This window comes from Leishmania infantum, chromosome 21 (genome assembly GCF_000002875.2).
Source record: "Leishmania infantum JPCM5 genome chromosome 21".
In the NCBI taxonomy this organism is placed as follows: domain Eukaryota; phylum Euglenozoa; class Kinetoplastea; order Trypanosomatida; family Trypanosomatidae; genus Leishmania; species Leishmania infantum.
Window position 1 is genome coordinate 730,099 of NC_009405.2, and position 27,826 is coordinate 757,924.

Genomic DNA, 27,826 nt, shown 5'->3' on the forward strand with positions numbered 1-27,826 from the left:
ATGTGATGGGCGAAATGCCAACGTGACTCGGACGCGTCTCACCCGGCCCTCTGGCTGTCTACTGGTGGGGGAGCCTGAGGCTACCTCGAGGGGGACGCACGGGGTGGCGACTGGCATGATAGGAGCGGCTGTGCGGCGACCTGCGGAGCGGGCGGTGGGTGGAGCTTGAGGTAGAGGCCATGCTCATGTGAGTGAGTTTGCTTTGGACTAACGCGTGTCTACGGCTGCTTCGCACTACGCGATGTGCCTGTGGCAGGCCGGATAGAGTGTCGTTTAACTGATGCTGTGCGGCAGTGAATGTATATGCCGACTGAAGAAAAAGCTATCCCATATGCCTTGCTTCACATTGCACAACGATCTTCTTGTCCTCTTGCTTTTTTCTCTCTCGCTATATTTTTTTTGTACGTCGCCTTTGCGTTGGCGTCTCGCGCATTTCACCATACAATTACCTTTCATACTCTTTACCTTGATTCGCTTTCAGTTTGTGCTTCTCTTTTTGTGTGAAAGTTGCGCCACTGGCCCTTTACTGGCTTGACAATGGGCAAGAAGAAGGTTGGAGAGATCCAGCGCAGCGAGGATTTCTGCATCCCTGCTGGGGATAGGGATGCGAACAGCGCGCTCCCCGCTGAGGAGTGGCCCCTGCTGCTGAAGAACTATGACAAGATGAACGTCCGCTCTACCCATTTCACGCTGCTGGAGTGCGGCTGGTCACCACTACGCCGCCCCTTAGCCGAGTACATCAAGTACGGCATGATCAACATGGATAAGCCCTCCAACCCTAGCTCTCACGAGGTTGTCTCCTGGATCAAGCGCATTTTGAAGTGCGACAAGACTGGCCACGCCGGTACACTCGATCCGAAGGTGACTGGTGCCTTAATCATCTGCACCGACCGTGCCACGCGCTTGGTGAAGTCCCAGCAAAACGCCGGTAAGACGTACATTGGTGTACTGCGCCTCCACGATACGGTGAGCCAGAAGAAGGTGAACGCTGCTCTCCAGCGGCTTACGGGTCCATGTTTTCAGCGTCCTCCTCTGATCGCGGCAGTGAAACGCCAGCTCCGCATTCGCAACATCTACTCTAACCAACTGATCGAGTATGACAAGCACCGGCACCTGGCCGTGTTCGAGACGCACTGCGAGGCTGGTACGTACATTCGTACCCTTTGCGTGCATCTCGGCCTCATCCTCGGCGCTGGTGGCCACATGGAAGAGCTGCGCCGTATCCGCACCGGTGTCATCACCGAGAACGATCACCTCTCCACCATGCACGATGTCATGGATGCTCAGTGGCTCTACGAGAATGAGAGGGACGACACATATCTGCGCCGCGTCATCCTGCCATGCGAGTACCTGCTGTCGAACCACAAGCGCATCGTCGTGAAGGACTCCGCCGTCAACGCCGTGTGCTATGGCGCGAAGCTGATGATTCCTGGTCTCGCGCGCTTTGACAACGGCATTGAGCGCGACGACGTTGTGGTGCTGATGACCACGAAGGGTGAGGCCATTGCTCTTGCGTATGCGGAGATGACCACGTCTCAAATGGCTTCCGTTGACCACGGCATCGTTGCGCGAAGCAAGCGCGTGATCATGGACCGTGACACGTACCCGCGCCGCTGGGGTCTCGGCCCGATCGCCGTGAAGAAGCGTTCGATGATGAAGGACGGCCTCTTGGACAAGTACGGTCGCCCACAGTCGAATACTCCGCCGGACTGGTTCTACGTCGACTACGGAGGCGTGAAAACCAACGCGGAAGGTGTCCAATACGGTCAGGCTCCGTCCAAGGTGAGCGGTGTAAAGCGCCAGCGCGTGCCGGACTTTGATGATGATTAGTGTGCATGTTGTTTTTTTTTCCCCGCGTTCCCTGTCCTCTGCCTTTTTCCACCCCTCGATGATGCGTGGTGAGATGAAGTGTGTGTGCGTGTGCTTGTGGAGGCAGGGGAGAGGAAAAGGAAGGGGTGTTTATGCGGCTACTTTTGCAAGCACTCGAAGAAAGGCGGTGAGTGGAAGGGGCTTTCTGCTTGCCGAACGTTGATTTATACAGGAGTGTGCGCTTGTTTGTGTGCGCACGTCTGCGCATGTTTGTGGTGTCTTCGGATTTTGTTCGCTGTGACGCTCAGGTTAATTGAGGTTAATTCTAAACCGCTCTCCGTTTGAGTGTGTGCGTATGCGTGTGCGTGCGCATTTTCTATCGAGGCGCTGATCGTATTTTTCCTCCTCTTCCTCGTCGTTAAACAGGCTAAACCACCGGAAAAAAAATGAGATGCTCTCGGAAACACTGAGCGCTTTCGGTATATGTGTGCATGCCGTCGCCTAAGATGCACCGAAACACGCGCTCTTCACTATGCATTCCCACTTGGGCAGCGTACATTTAGGCGATCGTCTCAGGCATCCATCTAATGCAAGCACTGCCTTGTCCTCCTCGCAAAGCGCTGCGAAAAAAAAGCTGCACTGGAGCTGTGGGCGTTGCGAAATGAAGCGCGTGAGCGTAGTTGGGTGCAAGTGCGTGCGTGTGTGTGCCGTGCGACGGTGCAGTCTCTTCGCCACCCCTTCTGTTCCCTATCACCGTCGTCCAAGTCGATGAATGTCTTGCACACACAAACGAATACCGACCTTGGTAGTGGTCTTGTCGGAACAAACACACATGAAAATAGCAAACGGTGTGAAGGAGCTCTCTACAGTCGCAAAAAAAATATATATATATATATCGACAAGCACAGTGTCTGAAGGGACTCTGACTTGTCATCGGGAGCGAGAGAGTGCGCTGCCGTTGCCACACGACATTCCATGTGAAATCCCAACGGCGTTCGAACAATGAGCCTACTGATATATGCCGCTGTAGATGCGTCATGACCTCTAAGGCAGGTGCGTCACTATTATCCTCGCAGAGACGGGCTCCGCTGGGTGCGGCAGCGTCGTGTGGTGCTCGTACTGGCAACCACGCAAGGAAGGGCAAGCAGCGCTTGGTTGGCGTTTTGTGCCCACTTTGGTTTGCGTTTGGTTGATGGTGTACTTGATGCGCTTCACTCTTTTAGCACTTTCTTTTCCCTGTTCTTGTGTCTTTTCTTGCTTGCTTGTTCCTCCGCCTTTACCCACCTTTCGCTGCACATCTCTCTTCCGTTTCATCTCTCTGCGGTTCTACTTCTCCTCTTCAGTGACCCCCTTGTCACTGAATATTGAACAGTTATTCTTACCAACAAGTACCGAAAGGAATCGAATACGTCCCCGCTTCAAAATGTCTGGCAGACTTCGTCTCTACAAGGAGAAGCTGGAAGGCTACAACCGCTTCTACTCCATTGTGAAGACGATCAAGATGGTGACGATGGCCAAGTTCCGCCAGGCGCAGGTGCGGATCAAGACGCGTGACTACACGCTTCGCTATACCGAGAAGGCTTTTAGCAAGCCGGGCCAGCTTGTCGGGGACTCGCCGCAGGCTAAGACCATCTACATCCCCGTCATGACGAACCGTGGCTCGTGCGGTGCTCTCAATAGCAACGTTGTGAAGGCGATCGACAGCGTTGCCTCTAGCCGCGCCTACCTCATGCCCCTCGGCAAGAGGGGTATCGAGTCGCTCTCGAAGCTGTACCCGTCCTCCTTCCGAATGGGCATCGTCAACGACATGCACGAGCCGATGCACTTCGCGTACGCCACGTACGTCTGGGAGAACGCGCAGCAACTGTGCCCCGAGGCCGACCGCGTCCACGTCATTTTTCACCGCTGTGTGAGCGCTGGCTCGCAGAAGCAGTGCTACTACAACATCCCCTCCTACGAGAAGTGGAGGGAGGATCTGGCTGACGCCTCCAGCACGGAGAACCAGAAGAGTCGTTACCTCTTTGCCAACACGCTTCTGAACGAGGACGAGCAGATGATTCGCGACTTCTACGACTTCCACGCGACCCTGGCCATCCTGAACGCGGTGTGCGAGAACGAGCTCTCGGAGCAGGCCGCGCGTCTGGTCGCTGTGGAAGGTCAGCTGTCGAACATCAGCACGCTACAGCAGAAGACCAGCTCCTTGTACAACAAAACTCGCCAGAGCAGCATTACTTCGTCGCTGATCGAGATTATCTCCGCCATGACGTCGCTCGAGGGTAACGCGGCGAAGGGCGTGCAGCGGACAAACTTCTGGGAGGGTGCGCGCACGATGTGAGCGGTGCACGACGCAGTACCGGCACCTAGAGTGATGGACCTTGCCCTCCCCCAAATCTGCGCGCGTCCGATTTGCAGAGTGCGTTTCCTCTGTTGTAGCGAGTCTCGTGTGTCGAGGTTGTTTCTCTTTAGTTTTCTCGTAACATCAGTGTGTCTTCCTCCCTCTTCGAGGGAGGGAAGGCACACTTGCACGGTCCACTCCGCCCGCACACACCGAGAGAAGTACCATTTAGCACTTTTTTTCGTTTTCCTAAGAGTATCGGCGTGATGCCGCATTACGTATTGGTAGGAGCTAAACCCCTCACGAAAGGAAGAGCTAATGCGGAAAGAACAAAACGGAGCGCGTGTCGCTGATCCCCCCTCTCTCCGCCCCTGGAGCACTCCTTGTGCGCTGCTTGCTCAGCATTTCCTTTGTGTGGAAGCGGGCTTAGGGGGCCGTGTGCGCAAGACTCTGGCGGATCGCTGCGCCTGACCTACACTGAGCACCTTTAGCGGCTGCTGGATGCAGCGCCCCTTGCCTGAACGTATGCCGCTCTGCCTGCCTCTCGCTGTCCTCTCACTGTCTTCAAGAAGATGATTGTGACAGTGTCGGTGGCGAGAGTGCTGGACGAGGGAGAGCTGTATGTCCTTTTCTGCCCTGCTCCGTTTCAGGTGGGACTGAATATGGGAGAGGCAAGTAGAGGGGAGTGGACAGGGTGAGAGGGCCGTCTCGTCAAAGCAGCGCGTCTCCCTTCACTTCCTGCGCACAGATGCCTTCCTCCGACCCACCTGCGCGTGTGCACGTGCCTCGACGTAAGACTACCTGCCTCTGCATCTTATCATTCTCGCGGTCGTCCCCACCGTTGTGGTTCTCTCTTCTACAAACCCCGCGCTGGGGCTAACTTAACCTCTACCCTTCCAACGCACATCAACAGGTTCCAATGAAGCTCAACATCGCGTACCCCCGCAACGGGACGGTGAAGCAGTTCGAGATCTCGGACGAGGTGCTCCGCCGCGTGCAGCTGCAGGACTATCGCCTCGGTAACGAGGTGGACGGCGCCATCTTTGGCAGCGAGTTCAAGGGCTACATCTTCCGTCTGCGCGGTGGCTCGGACAAGGATGGTTTCCCGATGGTCCCTGGCGTGCTCGCCTCCAGCCGTGTGTCGCTGCTGGTGAAGCGCGGTGCAATCGGCTTCAACACCTTCCGCGGCTACCAGGGTGAGCGCCGCCGCAAGAACGTTCGCGGCTGCGTGCTCGCGAGCGACATTGCGCTGGTGAACGTGACCATCTCCAAGGTCGGTGACCAGCCGATCGAGGGTGTGACGGACACCACGGCTCCCCGCCGTCTGGGCCCGAAGCGCGCGAGCAAGATCCGCAAGCTCTTCAACCTGTCCCGCACCGAAGACGTGCGCAAGTACGTTGTTCGCCGCCGCGTCGTGAAGAGCGGCAAGAAGGACCGGCTGAAGGCCCCGAAGATCCAGCGTCTGATCACGCCAAGGGTCAAGGCCCGCCGTGCCAAGAAGGCCAAGGACGCCATCGCCAAGGTGCGCGCGTCTGCCGCTGAGCGCCGTGAGTACCTGCGCCTCATCGCCTCAAACCGCCGTGCGCTGCGCCAGCGTGACCACTCCAAGAAGCACACCCAGAAGGTGCACGCCCAGCGCGCTGAGGTGGCCGCATTCCAGAAGAAGTAGGCTGCCTTCCACTGAAGCGCGCACACAGACCGACGGACACAACCACCCCTCTCTTTTTTCTTCCCTTTTTTACTTTTCATTTCCTCTGAAGCAAACAAGCAAACAAACAACAGCAAGCGCAACGCTGAGAGTCACAGCGGGGCATCGACCTCTCACAGTCGCGGCAGCGGTGTGAAGTGCGCAGACGTGCACGACGATGCTCTCAAATGGACGGAGGATTGCTTCGTGTGTGTGTTTCGCACCTCGAAGGTGAGACAGAATGCAGAGAAAGGATAGGCGAGGGGCCAGGGACGGCGCTGGAGAGGGTGGTCCTGTGCGGGTGGGAGGGACGAAACAGACGCGAGTTGTCGCTTTACCTCTTTTCTTTTCGCTCTCTTTCCACTCACTTCTGCCATGCCGTACCTTGCCGTTGGTAGCTTACACACATACACACATCAGTGTGCACCCCGGTCCAACGCATCCCCCTTCTCTGTTTTTGAAGACATGGATAGCTGAGAAAACGAACAAGCAACACACCTCTCTCAAGGTTGCTCCTTGGCTGCACCGCCCATGCACCCACTTCTCCCCTCTCTGCACTTTCTCTTCCCTCTTTCATCACCATTCAGAACTCTCTCCGACGCTATTGTCGATGGGATAAACAAACCACAAAAAATACGTTCCCTCTCTGCCTTCCCTTCCGTGACGGTTGCCTTCATTCTGCATGGGCCCGCACTCAACCTCCTCCAACTCCACTCCTACGCCCTCCTTCGCCTCTACCCCCTTTCCTTCTCACACAGAGAGCAGCTCTCTGATCTCGTGGCTTCCCTTCATTCCCCTCTTTCCCTACTCTCCTTTCGTGTAAAAACTTCCACGGTTGCTCCGCATCTGTCGGCTGCTTTTTGATCTTGCAAAGAAATCAACTCCTTCAGCCATGAAGTACCAAATCGCAAGTGTCGTGGCCGCTGCCGCGCTGTTCGGCGGCGCCGCTGCTGTGTCGTGCAGCGACAAGTACCCGCAGTCGTCCGCGTTCTTCGGCTCGATGGGTTGCGCGTCCGCGCTGATATTTGCCAACCTGGGCTCTGCCTACGGCACGGCGAAGTCCGGCGTCGGCGTTGCGCACCTGGGCATCCTGCACGCCGAACGCATCATGCGTGGCATCGTTCCGGTAGTCATGGCTGGCATCCTTGGTATCTACGGGCTGATCGTGTCCGTGATCATCAACAACAACATCAAGGCGGACGACAACTCGTACTCCGCGTTTGCGGGCTACTTGCACTTTGGCGCTGGTCTGGCCGCCGGCCTGTCGTCTCTTGCGGCCGGCCTGTCGATCGGGATTGCGGGCGATGCGTCTGTGCGCGCGTACGGCAAGCAGGAGAAGATCTTTGTCGCCATGATTCTGATGCTGATTTTTGCGGAGGCTCTGGGCCTGTACGGCCTGATCATCGCGCTTCTGATGAACAACACGGCTGGCAAGGTGGCTGCTGGTTGTCAGTAAGCGTAGCAGCTGGTATGTGTATTGCTGCGCAGCGTGTGTTTCGTGCTCGCTTTTCCATGACCGCTGATGTGGGTTCGTGTCGCTCTGTCTCAAGTGTTAGTGTGCCTTTGAGCGCACACAAGGGTGCGCTGTGCATGACCGACACCTCTCTTCCTCTGTTGGTGGGTATTTGGGTACGCGAGTGATAGCGATGGTGATGCTGCGATACATTAAATGACATTATGTTTTTCGGCAGTGCTAGTTTTGTCGGTCACACCCGTCGTCCCTGCTCACTCCTGGCCGTTTCCAGCCACCCCTACAGCGGGTCTCTCTCGTTGCCATTGCACACGATGTGTTCTGACACAAGAAGAGGAGCGACAACCACACATGCGTCGGTAGGCAGGCAGACGGCGGCCCACTGACGTGTACTTGTGTTCTTTAATCTCTCTATATCTCTTTTTCTTTTTGGTGGTGAAAGGAAGAAAAGAATGCCTTAATGTGCTTCGATGTCGGTTTTTTTTTGTGGATTGTGTGCTCCCTTGGTGGCTTCTCTCGGTCTTCCATCCACCACCACCTCTTTGTCCTTTCCCCCCTTTTTACGCAACGTGTCGATCGTACAGAATGGAAGAGAGAGGGGAGACAAGAGGGGAAAGGGAGGCGAAGGGGACGAAAACGGGGATGAAGAGACGCGCGCGTAAAGAAGGTACGCGTGTGTGTGGCTAAGTATGGCCCTCGCTCTCTCCCTCTCTTTGTGGCTATTTTATTCCTCTTGTTGGTTGTCGTTGTGTGTGTGTTTGCCAACAATATTTATCGTACTAGCTTCTATCTAGGTGTCGGTGCCTCTCGTGTACGTTTTATGGGCTGTTGGCGTCTACATCTCGCCCTCTCTATTTTTGTTCTCCATTCGAATGACCGAAGTAGGCAAACGAAACGAGATGCGAAGAAAAAGCAGAAAACAACGGAGGGGTATACGCACGCATACAGGAACACGTGAGGTGTGCCTTGGTGGGGCATGATGTATCTTTTGCAAAGTGAACGAGACGCTTAGTCTAAGTATACAACCAGGTAGAGGCGGATACACATACACGCACGCACACCTACTTACATACACGTACACTCACGCCTGAGCAGCCGACGCACGTTGTGCACCTACTCGTCCTGGACACACGCTTTCGTCCTGGTGGGCGTCCTGAGTGTTGAGTAGAGAAGCCTCTGTGGCTGGAAATAGAATTGAGCACATGTGTGCCTCTTTTTCAGCCACTCCCCGAGGCTGGCTTCTTCTCTCTCCGCGTGTGACGCGTCTCTTGTGTGCTCACTCCTCCTCATGTAAGCGCACTCTCCCCCTCTTTGTGCGTGTATTTATTCTCTCCCCTTCGCTTCCTTCACCTTTATGCGTTCTAATACCCTTTGGGCCACGCGGTCGTTCAGTTTGTCTTAGTAGTCTGGCACCGCCTCGCTTCCCCTCTCTGCCCTTTTAAGTGGTACTTGAGCATATCAGCTTCCACAGCAATATACACGCATACGCTCACACGTCGTATAGAAGGTCAACTCCTTCAGCCATGAAGTACCAAATCGCAAGTGTCGTGGCCGCTGCCGCGCTGTTCGGCGGCGCCGCTGCTGTGTCGTGCAGCGACAAGTACCCGCAGTCGTCCGCGTTCTTCGGCTCGATGGGTTGCGCGTCCGCGCTGATATTTGCCAACCTGGGCTCTGCCTACGGCACGGCGAAGTCCGGCGTCGGCGTTGCGCACCTGGGCATCCTGCACGCCGAACGCATCATGCGTGGCATCGTTCCGGTAGTCATGGCTGGCATCCTTGGTATCTACGGGCTGATCGTGTCCGTGATCATCAACAACAACATCAAGGCGGACGACAACTCGTACTCCGCGTTTGCGGGCTACTTGCACTTTGGCGCTGGTCTGGCCGCCGGCCTGTCGTCTCTTGCGGCCGGCCTGTCGATCGGGATTGCGGGCGATGCGTCTGTGCGCGCGTACGGCAAGCAGGAGAAGATCTTTGTCGCCATGATTCTGATGCTGATTTTTGCGGAGGCTCTGGGCCTGTACGGCCTGATCATCGCGCTTCTGATGAACAACACGGCTGGCAAGGTGGCTGCTGGTTGTCAGTAAGCGTAGCAGCTGGTATGTGTATGAGTCTGCTCAAAGGAGACCAGTTTAGTGCAGGTTGTCTACCGAGAGCTCCCTCTGCGTATAGTGCAATCAGGAAGTGTCCATGAAGGCATGCTTTGATACCAGCGGTTCTGCACATGCAAACGCACACACACACACACACATACACACGGACACGGACACAGAGACATACTTGCGGACGCCAGCTCATTCGTTGACGAGTCCTTCTGCCTTTTCTGATGCCCCCTTTTCCGTGCGTGTCTGGTTGCTTCTCGAACAAGAAAGGGGGAAATTGCGTGTGTGTCTTTATTATTGCCTTCCCCATTCAGTTCTGTTGCCACTGGAGATGGTGAGGGGCGCGCTGCCGTGTGTCGGCATGCCCACCCTGCCTCTGTTGTTGATGGCTTTTGGTTTTCGGCGCTGGTAGTAAAGGTGGTGTGGCTGGCACTTCATTCTTCCTAAAAGGCGGGCGAGGAAAAGCGGAGAGGGGAAAGTGCAGAATGAGACGAGGAGCCAGCACAACGTGCCTTGTGGTCGGCTCGTTGTCGCTTTGTCGCCTCGTCTGAGGTGCAGCCGAGGGTGCGCGCGTCTATATGCGCGTGCAATCTTTTGTGAGCTCGTGTGCCATTGAACACACACCGCAGACGGGGCGACGTGGAGCCATTGCGTGTGTACGCGCACGTGACGGGCGCGTTTCTCAGCCCTCGCTAGAAGAAAGAAACATGACGCGCGCTGAATGAAGGCGGTGCGGTGTGCAGTTGCCGAACATGTTATTTTTTTCTTTTGTCACGTGATCCATCGGCGACGTGTGCTTGAGGGCCGCCATCCCACACCCTTGCTTGGATCCACCCCCTCTAGCGGGTTTGTGTGATTGCCATTCAGCGCGGACCCTTCTTGACTGCGTGTGCGCGCCCGTCTCTACTCCTTGGCTTGTTTTCGTCTCCATGTAGGTCTTGACACCAGAGAGAGACAAGAGGTGCGTGCACACACACGTGCGCATGCTTGTGCCCACATTCTGGGGTGACATGCGGCCAGAAGATGTGTCGCTTCTCTGCCGCACACACACACACACACATGCACACACATGCACTTCATCATGCGTCATCTGTTTCCCTTCCTTACTACTCTCCATTTTATTGTTGGGTCCTGTCTTGCCAAGCGGCGTAGCACCTGGTCCTTGCCCCCGCTCCTTCTGCCCTCTTTCCACTTCCCCTGACAGGCGGGGAATTTCAGGTTGCGTCAAGCGGGGCCTTTTTCTTTCACCTGTTCTTATCTCTGTCGCCGCTGCTCCCAATCCTTTTTCGTTCGGCTGCTGCACGGGCTCGGAGGCGTGCACGCGCCTACATCATTTTTCTCTCGTAGTCCTATACCCTTTTCGTCCTCGGGCGCGTCATCGAGCTTCTCACTCACAGGGTGTGACTTCCTCGTGTGCGTGCGTATGCGACTATGCTGCGCAGAGCCATATTCATCGGTGCTCGGCACCATGGTGGGAAGTTGGCGCCTTTTTTTCTTGTCTTAGGCATTGGGTTGCTATGCCTTCTTCCCGTGCTGCGCACGCGGAAGATATACATCGATGAAAACGCGATCGGCCAAATGTTCCCGTCGGCCGACGCCGGTTCCGTGACCGCGTACCTCGACCCCACGGTGCGCTGGCCACAACGACTAGTGCGGGGGCGGCGTTCTCCCGGGTCCGAGATTGTGGCAGTGTATGTGAACACAGATTATCCAGCCTCCGTCTCGCTCGCCAATGCCTTGATCGAGGTGATCCGCCGCAGGAAGAGCCTCGCCTGTGACGTGCAGTTCTACTTTGTGAATAGCAGCGAGGAGTGGCCGGTGCCGCAGGCGTACACCCGCGCCGCACTTGTGCTGAATCTTTCCACCCTGTACAACCGCCACATCTGCATAGACACTCTCGGGGCAAACGGCATCCAGCCCAACCAGGATTACACAAACACCGCTGCTCAGTTTGCCGCTGCGAATCAGTTTCTGCCCAGTTACCTCTGCCAACGACGGCATCGCTCCACAGATGATGCTCACGCCGGCTTTTGGCACTACTGGGCTTACCTTGAAGCGTCTGTGCAGCTTCCAACTCGTCCGCAGCCGTGGCACATCATCCCATCTCACAGCATCAACACCATTGCAATATCCTCCGACCCACTGTACATGGCGAGCTCGATGTTTCCACATTCACAGTTGCCGGATGCGTTCGCCCAGCTGGTGCTGCAGATCATTGTCTCCCTCAACGGTCTGGAGGAAAAGTTCCACCACTCCACCTTTGTGTGGCTGCCCGTGAGTCTGTGGCACTACGTCGAGTACGACCACGCACAGTTCTGCATCATACTGTTCGTCGCCTCCATATTCTCCACGACGTACTCCGAGTATCAGCTGCGTGGCATCAGCATTACCCCGCTGTTCGTGACGCTGCTGCTCACACCTGTTGCGGCTGCGGCTGTGTTTCAGGTCGCTGGCTGGGGGGCAGTAGCGGCGGCGTCGGCCGCGTTTTCGCTGCTCTTCCGGCTTCTCATGGGCCATGTCAATAGCGGCATGCTGCTCAGCTTCAACGCGATAGCGCTGTGCCTTCTGATCATCCTGCAGCCGGCGTGCGGCTTAGTGGCTGGGGCGGCCGCTGCGATCCAGGTCTCTTTCATCCACAATGCCCTTCAGAACCGCCCCGCCATGGCTGTCGGCGCCGCTGTATCGTCGGCGCTCGCCTACTACTTCATTTACCACCTCCGGCTGCCACTCTTTGGTGTGGACGGCATCAGCGAGTTGTTCGTGAGCTTTGTAATTTACCCCAACGCGGTGTGGATTGGCAGCCGGCTCCTGTGCTTGCTGTCTTGAGAGCCGCTACCTCTGCGCTCCGTCCGCGTACGCGGTACCACTGCCATCAACCATCACCATCACCGAGCACAAAACACCAAGAAACGGGAGAACGTAGCGCCAGCAACTAATCTGTAGCGCTAAGGCACACGGAAGCTTGTTGGTCAGCGATAGGTGTCACAAGGATGAGAATGAGCGCAAGATTCACATTTCATTTCTTTATCCACCGTTTCGGCTGTCAAACGTCTCACGTGCGTACAGGAGCGCGTGCTTCTCTCGTGAAGCTCGTCTGCTCTGCCTCATATCGACTTGCGAGAGGCATTGAACATGTGCTCCTTGTGTTTCTCCTTTTCCTGTCGAGCGCCGCCTGTTTTGTTCCCACGGACGGACGGTTGCATTGATGTATGCCTGCCTTTTCTATATGCATGGCTCTTCTCTCTCCCATTTCCCTCGCACATTTCCGTCTGCCCCCTTCCCCATTCCCCCTCCGTACACACACACACACACACACACACACACACACGCTCTCCTGCTTTCCATTCACTCGCTTATCCAACAACCATGCACTTTTCTGGGCACGTAAATCGCAGGTTTACTACGAAGCAAGATGGCAAAGCGCACAGTGAAGATGGGCGTGATGGGCCGCTATGGCACCCGTTACGGCGCAAACCCGCGTAAGCGCGCGAAGAAGCTTGAAGTGTCCCAGCACGCCAAGCACTTCTGCTCCTTCTGCGGTAAGTTTGCATTCCGCCGCAAGGCTGTCGGCATCTGGCGTTGCGACGGCTGCAGCAAGACGGTTGCCGGTGGTGCGTACACCCTGAGCACGCCGAACAACAGCACCGTCCGCTCCACGGTCCGCCGTCTGCGCGAGCTGGCCAAGATTTAACGTCGTAGGCCGATGCTCATATCTTCCCCTTTTTTCACGGTGCCGTTCCTTTTCTTCTTTCATTTCTTCCCTTCCGAGACAACAAATAAACGCAACACATAGAAGTATAGACAGGAACTGCGCCAAGCTGTGTATTGCCCTTCTCCCCCCTCCCACAACGACACAGCGTGTGCGCTGTTCATGGACGCTTCATGTGAGGAGGAACGCGACGAGAGACGGACAGGGATGGAGAGCCGCGCTGAACACGCAAAGCGCCCGCCCACAGGGACACAAACAGAGGCACAGATGGCCCGCTACTGGCTTCCTTTTCGCCGCCAAGAGGGCGCTGTGCATGCGCACGTGTGGGGTGGCGGTGGCCCAATAGCACAAGCGTGCCGCTGTGTATCTGTGCATGACACAGACATGCAAGCATCTTGCTGCTCCGGCTCCTTTTCTCGTCTGAGTGTCGGTCGTTTTTTCTGTCTCTCGTACGCCACCTTGATCTTTCTCCATCCTTCCCCCTCTTTATCTCTCGCCATCTCTGTGCCCCCGCTTGTGCGAACTGCCGGTGTGCGAAACCCCCCTCCCCCAAGAAGGAGGTATTTGCGTTCTTTCTCGTCGTGTCTTCCCGGCCTGACGTTTCTCTCTAGTCTTCTCGGTTTTGCATTCTGAGTGCTTTCATCCCTGCTTTCCGTGAGTCCAGCGTGCGCTGCGCTTAGCTACCCGTGTGTGTCACACACGTACACCCCGCCTATACTAACCCTCCGCCCTGGCACCCCCTCTCTCCGTCTCTTCTCTTCGTCGCACGCGTGCACGCCATCCAATCATGTTCACCTCCAAGTCTGAGTACGACCGCGGCGTGAACACCTTCAGCCCGGAGGGTCGCATTTTCCAGATCGAGTATGCTGTGGAGGCCATCAAACTGGGTAGTACCAGCCTCGGAATCCGTACGCCCGAGGGCGTCGTTCTTGCCGCGGAGAAACGCGTGCCATCGACTTTGGTCGTTCCGTCCAGCATGAGTAAGATTATGGAGATCGACAGCCACATTGCGACTGTCATGAGCGGCATGGTTGCAGATGCGCGCATCCTTGTCGAGCACGCCCGCGTGGAGTCGCAGAACCACCGCTTCACCTACAACGAGCCCATGTCCGTGGAGTCCTGCACGCTAGCGACGTGCGACCTGTCGATCCAGTTTGGTGAGAGCGGTGGCAAGCGCAAGCTGATGTCACGCCCGTTCGGCGTGTCGCTGCTCATCGCCGGCGTAGATGAAAAGGGCCCGCAGCTGTGGCAGACAGACCCCAGCGGCACGCACACGCGCTACGACGCCCAAGCCATTGGTGGCGGTGCCGAGGCGGCGCAGAGTGTCTTCACGGAGCGCTACCACCGCAACATGACGCTGGAGGAGGGCGAGACGCTCGCGGTGGACATTCTGAAGCAGGTGATGGAGGACCAGCTGTCGCCGGAGAACATAGAGGTGGCCGTAGTGCGGGCAGACGACGGCAAGCTGCACATGTACACACCCACAGAAATCAAAGCAATCATGAGTCGCATGCCGGAGTAAGAAATGGAAGACAACCAATGGAACATGCAGATGTAGCAGTCGACGATCGCCCCACTCCTCTGTGAAGAGTAGGATTCACAGAATAGAAAAACGATGAGGGGAAGAGCTGCGCTGATTCTTGTATTCGCACTTTCCAAGGCCGATGCACGACCAAGGAGGGGAAGCAGCGCTGAATCGTCAACGCCGTCTCCTACCCTCTCTATTCCCTCCCCTATCAATACCATCTCTTCCCGTTTTCGTGCTTCACGTCGTTGGTCTCGTCCTCTTCCACTAGCCTCTTATCTCCCCTGCTTCGCTGGAAGCGCACAACTTGGGGCTACTGCTGCTGCTGCTGCTGCTGCGTATGCGTGTGTGCAGCAGTAGCGGCTGCGTATGTGGCGTCGCTCTGGTGGTACTCTCTGTTCCTCCCCTCTTCTATTTCATGCCCTTTGTCTGTTTATCTCCCTTTTTTCCCTTTTGTGCTCTCGTTCATGTTGTGGCGCTTTCCATCCACTCTCTGTGCGTGGATGTGTCGTCTGTGTATGCGTCTCTCTCTGTCTGTGTATGTATGTGTGTGCGCGCCTCTCTCTCGCACGCAGCCATTGAATCGGCCATGGTATTCGTTGACTGGAAGAATAGCGGAAACAAGCGAAAAACCGAAAAGGACACACCCGAGGAGCAAATCTGCCGTCAGGACCGGGCCAGCGCGCACCGTGAAAACCACGCACTATTTACTTGCAGCTGACAGCAGGAGAGAGGAGACGGGCGAAGATACGTCCATCTGCACTGAATGCGCTGCACGTGCGTTGTTTTGTTTTTCCTCTCGTGGAGGAGGTGAGGGTTGGGGTGTCTGAACGCACCCGGCGCAAGCTGTGGCGGGCAATGTAGGACTCATCTCATCACCAGAGTCCATGCGCCATCCTTCACGCAGCCTGCATTGTTGCCTTATGCGGGGACTTGTCCGACATGACCTTAGTGCGTGGTGCGGTGAGCAGATGTCGTGGCGCTGCCTGGGGGCCTCCATTCGTCAAGCAATGCGTTTTCTCCTCTCCGTCTCTCGCATTTCTGCTCTTTTCGGTGCGGCCACGCTATCCCCCTTTCTATCTCTTCCTTTCACTGCGGTTTAATGGCGCGCGCCATTTCCCTTTCTCCAGTCGCTCTTTCTTTAATACCACCGCACACCAGCACTCCTCTCCTTCTTCGCTCTACTCCAACAAAGAAAGCGGGAGCGCCTCTCTCTCTGTCGTGCTGCTCTTGCTTTGCACATAAACCTGCGTTCCTCTTGAGTGTGTCTTTCTCCTGCTCTCTCTCAGTGTGCTGCCTCTCTCCCGCTCCTGTCTCCCTCCCTGCCCTCCACACTACCCTACGGCAGTGACACCGACGCTTCGCCCGCTACTTCAACTCAACCTTCTAACAAAAAACAACAACAGCATGGCGGCAGAAGTCCCGGCGCAGCCTCAGGCAGCTCTGGAAGCTCCGCTGCCGGAGCCAGAGCAGCCGTCTTCGTCGGAACTGGACGCTGATACAACGGTTCAGTCCGCCATCCGCTTCTTGCAAGATTCACGCGTGCGGCGCTCGCCGGTCGAGTCGCAGATCCGTTTCCTCAAGGGTAAAGGCGTGCCAGATGAACAGATAAAGTACGCCCTCGCCAAGGTAGGAAGGACAGTCACAGCGGAGAAGATTGCCTCTGTTCGTGCCCCGCCCGCCAACGCAGCACCAACCGGTGCCACGGCGACAGCGTGTACCACCCCTCTTTCTGCACAGCTCAAGACGGCGCGGCAAAACGCGCCAGTGACCATGACGCCAGGTCCGCAGTACACACAAACGCTGTTTCCTCACTCGCCCCCACCACCGCAGGTGGAGCGGCAGACGAAGACAGTGGACTGGCGTGACGTCGTGATTGGCGCCGGCGCCGCCATGCTTTCCGGGTTTTCTGCGTACAAACTCTTCAACCGGTACTCCCCTTACGAATTTCGTCGCAAGACGGATAAGAAGTCGCGGCTGTATCGCGGGTCCTCCTCACGGCCCCGCTCCGCCAACATCGCGTCTTCGGGGAGCGAAACAGATGCGTCATCAACGCCGCAGCGTGGCTGTGTGCCTCCGCTGCCGCCACCACCACCGATGGCTGCCGCTGCTGAGCCAAGTGTGTCGGCTGCCTCACCAGCCGCCCTCACTGAGGAGGTGAAGAGGCTGCAGACGGAGCTGGACGAGGCCAAGGAGGCGCTGGCTAATGAGCGGAAAAAATGCGCCGACCTCGCCGTGAGCGCGGCGAAGATCCGCGCGGACAAGCAGCAGCTGAGTAGGGCCAACGATCGCCTCACACAGCAGATTGACGGTCTCAAGAAGGATATAGAAAGGCTGGAGAGGGAGAAGAGCTCTGCCGTCGGCGAGGCGACGCAGACGACAGCGGAAGGGGCAGTGGCGGCGGCCCCTGGGCCTCCCTCGACGTACTTCCCATCGGTGACGACGGAGGGCGAGCAGGCGCGAAATTCACCAGAGGTGACATCGGTGACGAGCGCATCCGCGCCGAATTCTGACGTGGTGCCCGTTCTACCCGTCGTGCCATCACTCGAGGCGCCAGCGACCGCTACTGCCGCTCCTGCCATGCCGGACCCCATCACAGAGGCTGTCCAGGTTGCACCCGCATCCGCCGCCGCTGTTGCGCCGGCTCCTGAGTTACCCCCGGTTGTCGTTGCGGCGTCCACCCCGTACGCGGATGCCGCAGCTCCTGTCGCTACTGTCACGGAGGTGGCTGCGCCCCTGCTTCCCATCGGCGGCGCAGAGCCGCCGAAGGCAGGTGACGGCACTCCGATGTCGATTGGCTAAGCCGGTTGTAGGTCTGTCGTGTCCACGATCGCAGAGCATCTTGTCTCTGCTTTCCACCGGTTCGCCTGCAAGAGGTGCGTATGAGTGCGTGTGTGTGTTTGTGTGCACGCCATTGTGTCTTGGCGTCAAAGGAACGTGCTGCCACGGCAGATGGACGCGGGAGCGTGAGAGACGCGCGGGTAAGGTGGAAAGGTCGATTGCCACTGCCACCAGAAGACACTCAACCACACACGTGCCATTCTACTCTCAGGACAAAGGTCTCTGTCCCTCTCTGTAACTCGGCAACTATAGTAGTATGATCAAGGGCATCCTGACGAACACAGCGACTGCATCCACGCGGTGGGCACAGAGCTTGGCTCACGGCTCTTTGTGGCAGCCTATATGTACGCGAACATTTCCACAGTGACGTGAACGTCCCAGTGACCATCACCGAAGTCTCGCTTCCACCAATCGATTCAACGTGCTGCACTGGTTCGCTTACGAAAGCGCAAAGAACGGCCGTGCGATGATTTGCTTGCCAGAACGACAGAGAACACGCTGCACCTCACCCGACTTGTTTCAGCGATCCTCAGAAGCCTCGCTCTCTGTCTCCATGTTCATCCTTCTAACCTCCGCTGCCCTTGTTTGGTGAACTCGGAGAGGTGACTTCTCACCTCCACATACACGAAGGCGTGCCAACGTCGAGGTTTCTCTTCACACCGTCACTCATATCCTCTGTGATGGACTCACCCCGCAAGGAGGAGTTTGTGCTATCCTCCGGAGAGGGACCGTTTGCCGTCACCATCAAACGTTTTGCTACGGCAGACTCCTCCTCCTCCTCCTCCGGCGATGGCGCGGAAGCGCCTCATCCAACCAGCCGCCCTCGATTCGGCAGCGGGAGCAACATCGACTCCTCCGGTCTTCCAGATGATAGTGGCGACTCGCACAATCTGTCATCTTACATGGGGTTGCCATCAAACCTTGCTCCCGCGAATGCTGAATACGCGCCACGGGTCGAAAGCGGCGCACCTCTTGTTGGGGATGTGCTAAACGGGACCGCTACAGATGTGGTCGCTAAACAGCGAGGACTGCAACTGCAACGCTTCTCCACAGTGGACAGCAGTGCAAGAGATGAGCGTTCGATGCCTCATGAGTCGTCTCGCTCGTCGTCCTCCGCTGATTTGGCACCTTTCCGTCAACGCGGCGGTGGCGCGACGGCGGCCGCCGGCGCCCAACATCGACTTTCCCAAGAGCCACTTGTTCACGCACCTGCCGCATCCCTAGCGAGGGAAACGCCTCCTCGAGGCCGCTCTGCCGCTGGCGAAGACGCTGCAGCGCCTTCTCCAAAAGAGATGGACGACGCGACGGTGGCAGGAGACTCTTCGAGGCGGCGATTGCCTCAGTCTCGCAGTCATGTTGCACCGGTCACACAGCCGTGTGCCGGCAGTCCTGCTTCTTCTGCTGTCGTGGCTACTGTGCCCGAGTCGAAACCCGCCCCTGTGGCGGCACAGTCATTGACGCTCCCTGAGGCATGCAAACGCTTCGGCCACGGGCACGATGGTGCCGCAGCATGTGGAGCTTTTACTCGAGCGCCAAAGGAGTCGAGACCAGCACCGGCAGCGGCGGAGGTTCAGCAGCCGCAGTCGCAGCGGCAGTCGGGGGATGCTGAGCCGAGGAGCCCATCGTCGGGCGGGGCCCACACAAGGGTGCCTCAGTGGACGTGCCATATGAAAAAGAAGGATGGCCAGTACGTCACTTGCGTCCGCGTGACAAACCCTACGGCTCTCTATGACAGAGGCATCAACGGGCTTCGAAGAGCGTCGGCCAAGCGGGAGGCGATGCGTGCGAAGTTGGAGGAGGCCGCCCTGGCCGAGGCGACGTTTCGCCCCACTATCTCTCCTCGCGTCCGCGCGCTCAAGCGCAGCGGCGACAGCGCCGGCGCTGCCCACGATTCCTCTGCGCAGCTGCGGTACCGCCTCCAGCTTCTAGAGCTGCCGGATGAGCCGGCACATGCGGCGCACCGCCACACCCCTCGACTTTCACACACGTCGGAGATGATCGTCCGAGCGTGCCGCGGGCGCCGCGGTGCCGAGCCACCCCCGGAAGAGCGGCTGTACCGAGACTACTTCTACCGGCAGCAGGCTATCGAAGAGGCGCGGCTGGTGACGGCGTCACCGGCGGTGGTGCGGAGCAAGCGCCACATCGATGCGCACATCGCAGAGCTCTATTCGTTCGAGCAGCAGCGGCAACGCGCCATCGCGGCGGCTCGCGACGCACTCCTGTCAGCTTCTTCGGAGGCGCACCGTCGCCTCTGCGTGGACCCTCGAGCGCTGGTGGAGCGCCTGACAAAGCCGCGCTCTCCGTCGCAGCAGCGCAGCGCCGCTGCTCAGCTGGAGAAAGACCCGTGCCCCTTCCACCCGCAGACAAGCGCAAGCTCCGCGGAGCTGGCTCATCAAGCCCGCCTGCGTGGTCTACACCGGTGGGTGCGCTACTTCTGCGACGCCGACATTCTTTCGATGGCCGTGCTGTCTACGTTTCAGGGTCAAGCCGCCCAAGAGGCGGCGACGCTGTCCGCCGTGCTACGGCGACACAGCCCCACCAAAACTGAGTGGAGCGTCGAAGAACTCGCTGACGCCTTTGTCAATGATGCGGGGGACAATTCCTTTATCGCGGAGCTGTGGCGTCGTCGTCCCCCTATCGGTGAGGCGTCCGCCGCACTGGGCGAGCTGACACACCGTCCTTGCCTCAACCCCAAGAGTGCCATGATCGTGGACAAGATGAATGCAGAGCACCGGGGCGGACCGACACACGACCGCCTGTTTCTCAACGCGAGGGCGAAGCAGCTGTCCCAGAGGCAGCAGGAGCTGGAGGAGGAGCAGGCCTCTCTCGAGGACAAGCAGCGCGAACAGAAGCGGCGGCAGCGCCTGCAAGCCGCCTGGCGGGCACAGGAGGCTCAACGGCTTGAGGCGTATCGGGCGGAAAAAGCGGAGGAGCGCCGCAAAAGCGCAGCCGCGGAAGCATCCGCAGCAGAGGAGCGGCTACATCCTTGCACCACTTCTTGCTCTCGCCAACTTTTTATGCCCTCATCGTCTCCTCCGCTTCGCAGCGGCGGGCGTGCCAGCGTGCCGCCGTCTGCGTCGCCGAGGCAGTCTAGTGCTGCCGCAACGGATGCTGTTATTCTCAAACCACGCTCTTACACCCCGTCGATGCCAACAGCTTCATCCACTCGGCCGCCAGAGGTCTCGCGCGTCAGGGGAAGCAACACCGACAACACTACGACAGCCAGAAACAAAGGTAGCGGTGGCAACGGCAGGGGCTCTGGCTGCCCCTCTCCTGCTTTCCATCCGACGACAACTTCAGCGCAGGCTGCTCCAGCGGCACAGTGCTTGACGAGCAGTATTCCCCGAAACGTCGAGGACTGGCCGGTGGCTAACAAGCAGGAACTAGACAGAGCTGCCGAGGCTCTTCGCGATCTTCTCGTGGACCCGGCACGCTCCTGCAGGGCATCTCCGCAGGGATCCGCTGCCTCATCACAGCGCTCCCTTTCGGCTGCTACATGCTTCACCCCCTGCGACGTGAATCGCCCACTCGACAGTCAGTGCAAGTTGCACGCACCCTCCCTCGATGTCTTGCTCGTGTGCGCTCAGCTGCGAGATTCCCGAGCGTTCCCTGCCGGCGAGCGGGAGAGACTGGACAGGGCCCAAAAGCGGCAACTGCGCGAGCTCGGGCGCCTCCTCTACAGCCGCTACATGTCGAGAGTACACGGCAAAATTAGCACGTGAGAGAAAGTGGGAGCGGTAGATATTAGAAGGCGCATTATTGGGAGGAAGGGAGGTAGGGGGGCAGCAAGGGTAGTCACTGCAACGCACGTACACCTGCACATGCGCCAACCCCCCTTCTTCGTTATACAGACACGTGACACATGGCTTCTCCATGCGCCGTGATTGCCTCCTTTTTTTTTGCTTTACTTTTCAGTCTGCATGCATAGACCGGCGACATCATCAGATCGCCTGCAGCTCTCTGTGTCACGCTGCAAGGAACAAGACTATATGGAAGTGTTGCTGTTGGAGAGGAGAGAGACGGTACAGCGTTGAATGCGCAGCACTGGCAGCAACACTTGGTTCCCCCCCCCCCACGCCCGCACTCGTACACGTACAAGACGCATCTATTGTGTAAGCTCCTTTTGTAGATCTCACGCTCTCCCTTCTCTACCCTCGCCCCGCATCTCTACGAACTTGGCACCGCAGATCTTTTCGCCGTTCGCTCCACCCTTCAATCCCCTCCTTGCCTATTCCTCCTACCTTCGCTCGATCGAGTACATCGACGACACACGGGGGGGGGGGGTGAATTGGATAAGGAAACGGCGACATCCATACACATCAATAACGGATTCTTGCTCTGCACACCGTTCGACCCTACTCAGTGACGGGCTAGTCACTTTTGTGTTTCATCCGCAAAAATGCCGAGCATCCAAAGCACTATCGTATCGCGTATTCAGGAAGCCTTTCAGCCGGCGGAGCTGGAGGTGACGGAGGTCAGCGCAGAGGATGCCAAGTACAACGTGCGCATCGTTTCTGCAGCTTTTGCCGGCGTGCCACTGATTCAGCGCCATCGCATGGTGAACGATCTCTTTGGCGAGGAGCTGCGGTCAGGCACGATTCATGCGTTGGGCATATCTGCGAAGCCGCCACCGTCGTAAGCGCCGTTTGTGCGTGTCGGCTGTTTTTTTTTTTTGGTTTGCGTATCTCCTCCTTTTGCCCGCCACGAATACACAATGAGACAGAGAGAGATGCACACACGTTCGCGCAAACTCGAAAAAAAAGGTCACCGCTACTGCAGGAGCGATCCTTGAGCAAACAACATCGACTTATCACATTGGTGGAAGAGAGAGAACCCCCTCCCACTGCTGCGTGCGCCACGGCCTGCCTCCGTTTTCCTTCGGCGATCTCTTTTTTGGCGTCTTCCCTGGAATAGTCCTGTTACGCTGTCGGGTGCAGTGCGTGCTTCGGGTTGTGTCTCCTTCCGCGCACACCCGCCCCGTTGTTATCGCCATCACCTCCGTTTCACTAACTCGTACGGCCGCATTTTACTCGCTGCACCGACGCTTCGCTTGCGGCTAAGTGACCAGTGCGGATCTGTATCGATCACCTCCCTTCTCGAACATTGCTCCTTTACCACCTCCTATTTGGCATCTGCGCGGGGTTTGGCCGAAGTCCCCCCTTCCTCCACCTTGTCGCGGAAAACCTCGATATGCGTAGACGGGCGACTCAGGGAGATGGTACTTGACGGCGGGAGTTTTAGGAAGAGGAAGGACAGGACCTTCTTTTCCCTCTCGTGAAACACATAATGCAGCGGAAATGTTTCTGCCCCGGATTTATCAGCAACGGTGCTATCCTAACGCTGTTGGTTGCTCAGGTGCTACCATGGAGTGCCGAGGCAGCCACAGAGACTTCATTGAAGAATGCATTCGCGTGCGGAAATGCGGCTTCTAGCGCGTCCCACAGGAGTCTTCAAGGCGAGTGTCGTAGAATGACGGGTGCGTAAGGAGAGATGCTGGATAGCGGACACCACCATGTCAGGTGCGGACGAGGGGCGGTCAATGGTGATCTCGAAACGAAGGCATTCGTCGGGGTGCTCGTCGTTCCATTCACCCGGCTTCGTATATAAACCAAACTGAAGCTGAAGCAGAAGGCGCTGCTGGGCACGAGTGAATTGGCGGGACTGAATGTTGGTACCGGGGGCACCATTTCCCAGCACTTTGTGCCGAAGAGTCTGCTGCATTTCCAGGGTTATGACCGCCTTCCCCGCCTTTGACGAGGTCGCGGGGCGAGCGATGTCTTGCGACCATGACGGGGGCGTGGTCTCCCCCGGTTCCCCCTTCTCCGCCACCTTCTCCCCTCGCAGACATTGAGGTGCATGACAGCGTCGTTGTACCCGGTGGCCAAAGGGCCTTTCTCCGTGTGTGAGATGATGCACACCATGAAAACCTTCGCCGCGGGGAGGCGAGCCATGAGGGGCCAGATAGCTTTTATCTTGTGCCCCCCCCCCCGGCGGAGCGGACCCTTCTCCGACTCCTGAAATGCTGGTCGAGAGTCTTTCACAATGCGAGGGGGCCTAATGGATTGCTTTGGATATTGCGTACTCCACCAGCGTGTGCAATCGTGAGAAAAGAGCCTGTCGCTTCCTAGCGTAGGTGCACGCTTTCTTTTCTAGCCTCGTGCTTCGGGTGAGTGCCTCCTCCTTGCCGCTCACTATCACATACGCCTCCTCCCCGTAGGCAGCTCCCGACCTCACCAATCTGCCTGTCCAGAGCGGGAGCTCAGCGGTGTCCGTGCTACAGAGTCGCACCGCGTTGAGCGGACGGCAAGGTGCTAGGCTCACTTCATCGCCTTTCCAAACCACACGGTCCCCGAGGCAGAGTGTCGTGAGGAAGTCTGTGCAAAGCGCAACCAACGCGAGCTCCCTGGCTGATGTCTCGTGGTATCGCGGGAGAGTACCGCGCAGTGGAAGGGCTGGTACGGCGAGCATCTTCGTGCGCCATGTGACTTTTGCTCGACCGACGGCGGCTGACAGCTGGCCGCAACTTGCCTCCTGCCGCCCAGCTCTCGGAAAGCATCCACAGCCGTCTTTGCAGCCTCAGTCCAGGCTTGTTGACCTCGAAGTTCGAGGAGTGGAGGCCCGCCTCCAGTGTTGCTGATTCCGAGTGCATGGCCAGAGTTGTGCACGTAGTTGTCATGCATATGCGCGTCGAAACGCGCTTGAGGACGACGCGGATAGCTTCGTTCATCGCTGCACAGACAATCGGAGGAAACTGGCGGACAGGGGTCGCAGCCACTGCACGCATAGAGATGTAGGAAAGGCGGGGGCTTAGGAGCCGGGTGCGATACTGCGTGTCGACAAGAAGGACCTCGACGCGGCGCCGCGCGATCTCGGCATGATACTCGAATGAAAAACCTTGGTCGCGCCATTGCTACAAGCCATGAATCCGTGATGGCTGAGTCGCCGGTTCCTGCCTGTAGTGCCGGCTCTACGATCAACAGGCCTGGTGCCAGGCGGAAGGCACAGGGGCGCGCAAGGTTCATCCGGTTCGCTTTCTTCGCGTCCGCTAGCCAGATCCCCCTCCGTCTTTGAGCGCACGCGCACCCTGTTTCGCTTTGCCAGGCGTAAATAATGCACGGCATGCACTGCATCGTCCCGACCGTTTACCATGGTGAGGACGCTGCTACCCAGATCGTCAGGTCGTTAGCGTATTATGCTACGTTCCCGCAGAGTAGTCGGTTCACCTCTTTCTTCGGCAACAGTACCTCGGGCGCTCGGCCTACGACCTCTGCGCCGACCTCCGTATAGCCCTCTCGGAGTAGGCGTCTGGCAATCGCAGCTTTCTGGATTCCCACCGTTGCCGTACGCACCGGAGCCTCCTCCTGGTGTCGTACCGGGGCCGGCTGCTGCGGTGGCGTAGGGGCCATCTGCTTCACCGGGCCCCTCAGGGAGGTCGAAGACTGCCGTTGTGACTTCGCCGTGTTGGTAAGGGGCTCGCCGTCGTTGTGTGGGGCTTCGACTTCTGGGACAAGACCTCCCTGGCTTACGTACAGCAGTCTGCCACGGAGTGAAGTAGATCATCGGTCGCCAGGCTCTAACTAAAGAGAGGGCCGATGGTGGAGCCTCGAGGGCACCCATGCGTAGATAACCGAGGCCTGTTGCTTTCAGCGGGTACGACTTCACGCGCTATGACTTCACTGCGGCGGAAGGAGACTGCTTGTGATCCCTGTGACTCTGCACTGCGGTCGATGATCGCTGAGGGAGGCGCTGCGCAACGAGCACTCCGTGCTTCGGGAATGGGGCTGCGTGCGTGTGCGTCACTAAGCAGTACTAGGTGCTGCGTGTTGCTCCGCTTGCCTTTGTGTGCTGCTCATCCATGGCTGATCGTGGCTCTCTCCGCGTTTCTGCTGGCGTGTGATCTGCGGAATGGACAGGTGAGCCGGCGTCGCCCCAGTAGTTTGCGTGCCGATCTCCTCCTCGTTCCTATTTTCCTTAGTCTTCTGTACTTGTGCAGGCGTGTTCACTGTCGCAGGTGCCTGCGACACAACGCCACGGAACTCTTTTCGTTGGGTGCGGTGCGACTCTTTTACGCGTGCGCACCAACACATGTAGAGATGCACACACACACACACACACACACACGCAAAGAGACCGGTCCTTACACAGAGAGACGACAACGCCCGGGATGCAGTAGACTGATGCGGACGACAAGACAGGGGCGTGCTCCGCACAGCAGTGGCTGCATTTCTCCATGTGGTGTGTGCACTCTTGTTGCACGCTTTTCTTCTCTCGCTCTCATGGTGCGCATTGCACCGAGAACCGCTGCGCCGTGTCTCTGCCTCTTCCCCATCCCCGCTTCGAGGGACGCCGCCCTTTAGACCCCTGTACCTCCGCCGGCGGCGGCCATCTGTGTCACACCCCATCTCCCCCGCTTTCTCTCCCCCCGTCTCTCCTGGTCTCGAAACAACCCGACATTCGGAAATATGTTTGCGCGGCGTTGCGCGCGTGACACACACACACACACCGACCAGTAACCTTCCCCCAACCCCCCTCCTCCACACAAAGCATACCCTTTCTTTTCGCCTTTCGCCACTCTGCCATCATGCGTGAGATCGTTTCCTGCCAGGCCGGCCAGTGCGGCAACCAGATCGGCTCTAAGTTTTGGGAGGTGATTTCCGACGAACATGGTGTCGATCCGACTGGTACCTACCAGGGCGACTCGGATCTGCAGCTCGAGCGCATCAACGTCTACTTCGATGAGTCGACGGGAGGCCGCTACGTGCCGCGCGCCGTGCTGATGGACCTCGAGCCCGGCACTATGGACTCCGTTCGCGCCGGCCCGTACGGCCAGCTGTTCCGCCCGGACAACTTCATCTTTGGTCAGTCCGGCGCTGGCAACAACTGGGCCAAGGGCCACTACACCGAGGGCGCGGAGCTGATCGACTCCGTGCTTGATGTGTGCCGCAAGGAGGCGGAGAGCTGCGACTGCCTGCAGGGCTTCCAGCTGTCTCACTCCCTCGGCGGCGGCACGGGCTCCGGCATGGGCACGCTGCTCATTTCCAAGCTGCGCGAGGAGTACCCGGACCGGATCATGATGACCTTCTCCGTCATCCCGTCCCCCCGCGTGTCGGATACCGTTGTGGAGCCGTACAACACGACCCTCTCTGTGCACCAGCTCGTGGAGAACTCCGACGAGTCCATGTGCATCGACAACGAGGCGCTGTACGATATTTGCTTCCGCACGCTGAAGCTGACGACGCCGACGTTCGGTGACCTGAACCACCTCGTCGCCGCTGTGATGTCTGGCGTGACCTGCTGCCTGCGCTTCCCTGGCCAGCTGAACTCTGACCTGCGCAAGCTTGCCGTGAACCTCGTGCCGTTCCCGCGCCTGCACTTCTTCATGATGGGCTTCGCGCCGCTGACGAGCCGCGGCTCGCAGCAGTACCGCGGCCTGTCCGTCGCGGAGCTGACGCAGCAGATGTTCGACGCCAAGAACATGATGCAGGCCGCCGACCCGCGCCACGGCCGCTACCTCACCGCATCCGCGCTGTTCCGCGGCCGCATATCGACCAAGGAGGTAGACGAGCAGATGCTGAACGTGCAGAACAAGAACTCCAGCTACTTCATCGAGTGGATCCCGAACAACATCAAGTCCTCCATCTGCGATATCCCGCCCAAGGGCCTCAAGATGTCCGCCACCTTCATCGGCAATAACACCTGCATCCAGGAGATGTTCCGCCGCGTCGGTGAGCAGTTCACGGGCATGTTCCGCCGCAAGGCCTTCCTCCACTGGTACACCGGTGAGGGCATGGACGAGATGGAGTTCACCGAGGCCGAGTCCAACATGAACGACCTCGTCTCCGAGTACCAGCAGTACCAGGACGCCACCGTCGAGGAGGAGGGCGAGTACGATGAGGAGCAGGAGGCCTACTAGACTGTGAGTGAGTGAGGTGCGTGAAGGCGTGTCTGCGTGTGCGCGAGGGCCGCTGTCCCCGCGGCGCACGCACACCTCCCTCGTTCCCTCTCCCTCTTTCCGTGTTTTCTTCGTTTGTCTTCCTGTACGCCATTTCGGTTTCTTGTGCTTGTTCTATCTTGTGGGTGGGTGTGGGACCGACCTGCACGTCTGTGACGGAGTGACGGGGAGTGGATAGGAGAGGGAAGGGGGGAGGGGGCAGGGCGAACGGCGTCTGCGCGTACACGTCCCTCTCTCCCTCTGCGCGCATATGTGCTCATGTGTATGCATCCCCCCTTCTCTTCCTTTTTTTCCTCCCCTCCCTCCCCCTCTCCGTGGCGGCAAGAAGAGAAGATGCCGACAGCAGATGCTTCATTTTGCGCCTTTCTGTCTTTTCATATTCGCGTGGCTTCGCC

The 27,826-nt window shown here is 58.1% G+C and overlaps 12 protein-coding genes across 12 annotated transcripts; all 12 read left to right on the top strand.

The window, feature by feature from the left end:
• Nucleotides 1-537: 537 nt before the first annotated feature.
• LINJ_21_2130 (putative centromere/microtubule binding protein cbf5) lies at nucleotides 538-1,830 on the top strand (the record flags this gene model as incomplete). Its single annotated transcript, XM_001465436.1, has 1 exon — nucleotides 538-1,830. The coding sequence occupies one exon, from the start codon at nucleotides 538-540 to the stop codon at nucleotides 1,828-1,830; it is 1,293 nt and encodes a 430-aa protein (XP_001465473.1).
• Nucleotides 1,831-3,232: 1,402 nt separating this feature from the next.
• On the top strand, nucleotides 3,233-4,144 carry LINJ_21_2140 (putative ATP synthase F1 subunit gamma protein; the record flags this gene model as incomplete). Its single annotated transcript, XM_001465437.1, has 1 exon — nucleotides 3,233-4,144. One exon carries the CDS (start codon nucleotides 3,233-3,235, stop codon nucleotides 4,142-4,144), a length of 912 nt encoding a protein of 303 aa, XP_001465474.1.
• A 919-nt stretch (nucleotides 4,145-5,063) lies between these two features.
• On the top strand, nucleotides 5,064-5,813 carry RPS6 (putative 40S ribosomal protein S6; the record flags this gene model as incomplete). Its single annotated transcript, XM_001465438.1, has 1 exon — nucleotides 5,064-5,813. The coding sequence occupies one exon, from the start codon at nucleotides 5,064-5,066 to the stop codon at nucleotides 5,811-5,813; it is 750 nt and encodes a 249-aa protein (XP_001465475.1).
• Nucleotides 5,814-6,723: 910 nt separating this feature from the next.
• Nucleotides 6,724-7,287, top strand: LINJ_21_2160 (putative vacuolar ATP synthase; the record flags this gene model as incomplete). Its single annotated transcript, XM_001465439.1, has 1 exon — nucleotides 6,724-7,287. One exon carries the CDS (start codon nucleotides 6,724-6,726, stop codon nucleotides 7,285-7,287), a length of 564 nt encoding a protein of 187 aa, XP_001465476.1.
• Nucleotides 7,288-8,825: 1,538 nt separating this feature from the next.
• Nucleotides 8,826-9,389, top strand: LINJ_21_2170 (putative vacuolar ATP synthase; the record flags this gene model as incomplete). Its single annotated transcript, XM_001465440.1, has 1 exon — nucleotides 8,826-9,389. One exon carries the CDS (start codon nucleotides 8,826-8,828, stop codon nucleotides 9,387-9,389), a length of 564 nt encoding a protein of 187 aa, XP_001465477.1.
• A 1,446-nt stretch (nucleotides 9,390-10,835) lies between these two features.
• GAA1 (putative GPI transamidase component GAA1) lies at nucleotides 10,836-12,230 on the top strand (the record flags this gene model as incomplete). Its single annotated transcript, XM_001465441.1, has 1 exon — nucleotides 10,836-12,230. The coding sequence occupies one exon, from the start codon at nucleotides 10,836-10,838 to the stop codon at nucleotides 12,228-12,230; it is 1,395 nt and encodes a 464-aa protein (XP_001465478.1).
• Nucleotides 12,231-12,816: 586 nt separating this feature from the next.
• Nucleotides 12,817-13,095, top strand: LINJ_21_2190 (putative 60S ribosomal protein L37a; the record flags this gene model as incomplete). Its single annotated transcript, XM_001465442.1, has 1 exon — nucleotides 12,817-13,095. The coding sequence occupies one exon, from the start codon at nucleotides 12,817-12,819 to the stop codon at nucleotides 13,093-13,095; it is 279 nt and encodes a 92-aa protein (XP_001465479.1).
• Nucleotides 13,096-13,900: 805 nt separating this feature from the next.
• LINJ_21_2200 (20S proteasome subunit alpha 5, (putative)) lies at nucleotides 13,901-14,635 on the top strand (the record flags this gene model as incomplete). The annotated part of the gene is made up of 1 exon (XM_001465443.1): nucleotides 13,901-14,635. The coding sequence occupies one exon, from the start codon at nucleotides 13,901-13,903 to the stop codon at nucleotides 14,633-14,635; it is 735 nt and encodes a 244-aa protein (XP_001465480.1).
• A 1,410-nt stretch (nucleotides 14,636-16,045) lies between these two features.
• On the top strand, nucleotides 16,046-17,440 carry PEX14 (putative peroxin 14; the record flags this gene model as incomplete). Its single annotated transcript, XM_001465444.2, has 1 exon — nucleotides 16,046-17,440. One exon carries the CDS (start codon nucleotides 16,046-16,048, stop codon nucleotides 17,438-17,440), a length of 1,395 nt encoding a protein of 464 aa, XP_001465481.2.
• A 719-nt stretch (nucleotides 17,441-18,159) lies between these two features.
• LINJ_21_2220 (conserved hypothetical protein) lies at nucleotides 18,160-21,201 on the top strand (the record flags this gene model as incomplete). Its single annotated transcript, XM_001465445.2, has 1 exon — nucleotides 18,160-21,201. One exon carries the CDS (start codon nucleotides 18,160-18,162, stop codon nucleotides 21,199-21,201), a length of 3,042 nt encoding a protein of 1,013 aa, XP_001465482.2.
• A 677-nt stretch (nucleotides 21,202-21,878) lies between these two features.
• LINJ_21_2230 (conserved hypothetical protein) lies at nucleotides 21,879-22,118 on the top strand (the record flags this gene model as incomplete). Its single annotated transcript, XM_001465446.1, has 1 exon — nucleotides 21,879-22,118. One exon carries the CDS (start codon nucleotides 21,879-21,881, stop codon nucleotides 22,116-22,118), a length of 240 nt encoding a protein of 79 aa, XP_001465483.1.
• Nucleotides 22,119-26,060: 3,942 nt separating this feature from the next.
• On the top strand, nucleotides 26,061-27,392 carry LINJ_21_2240 (beta tubulin; the record flags this gene model as incomplete). The annotated part of the gene is made up of 1 exon (XM_001465447.1): nucleotides 26,061-27,392. One exon carries the CDS (start codon nucleotides 26,061-26,063, stop codon nucleotides 27,390-27,392), a length of 1,332 nt encoding a protein of 443 aa, XP_001465484.1.
• Nucleotides 27,393-27,826: the final 434 nt, after the last annotated feature.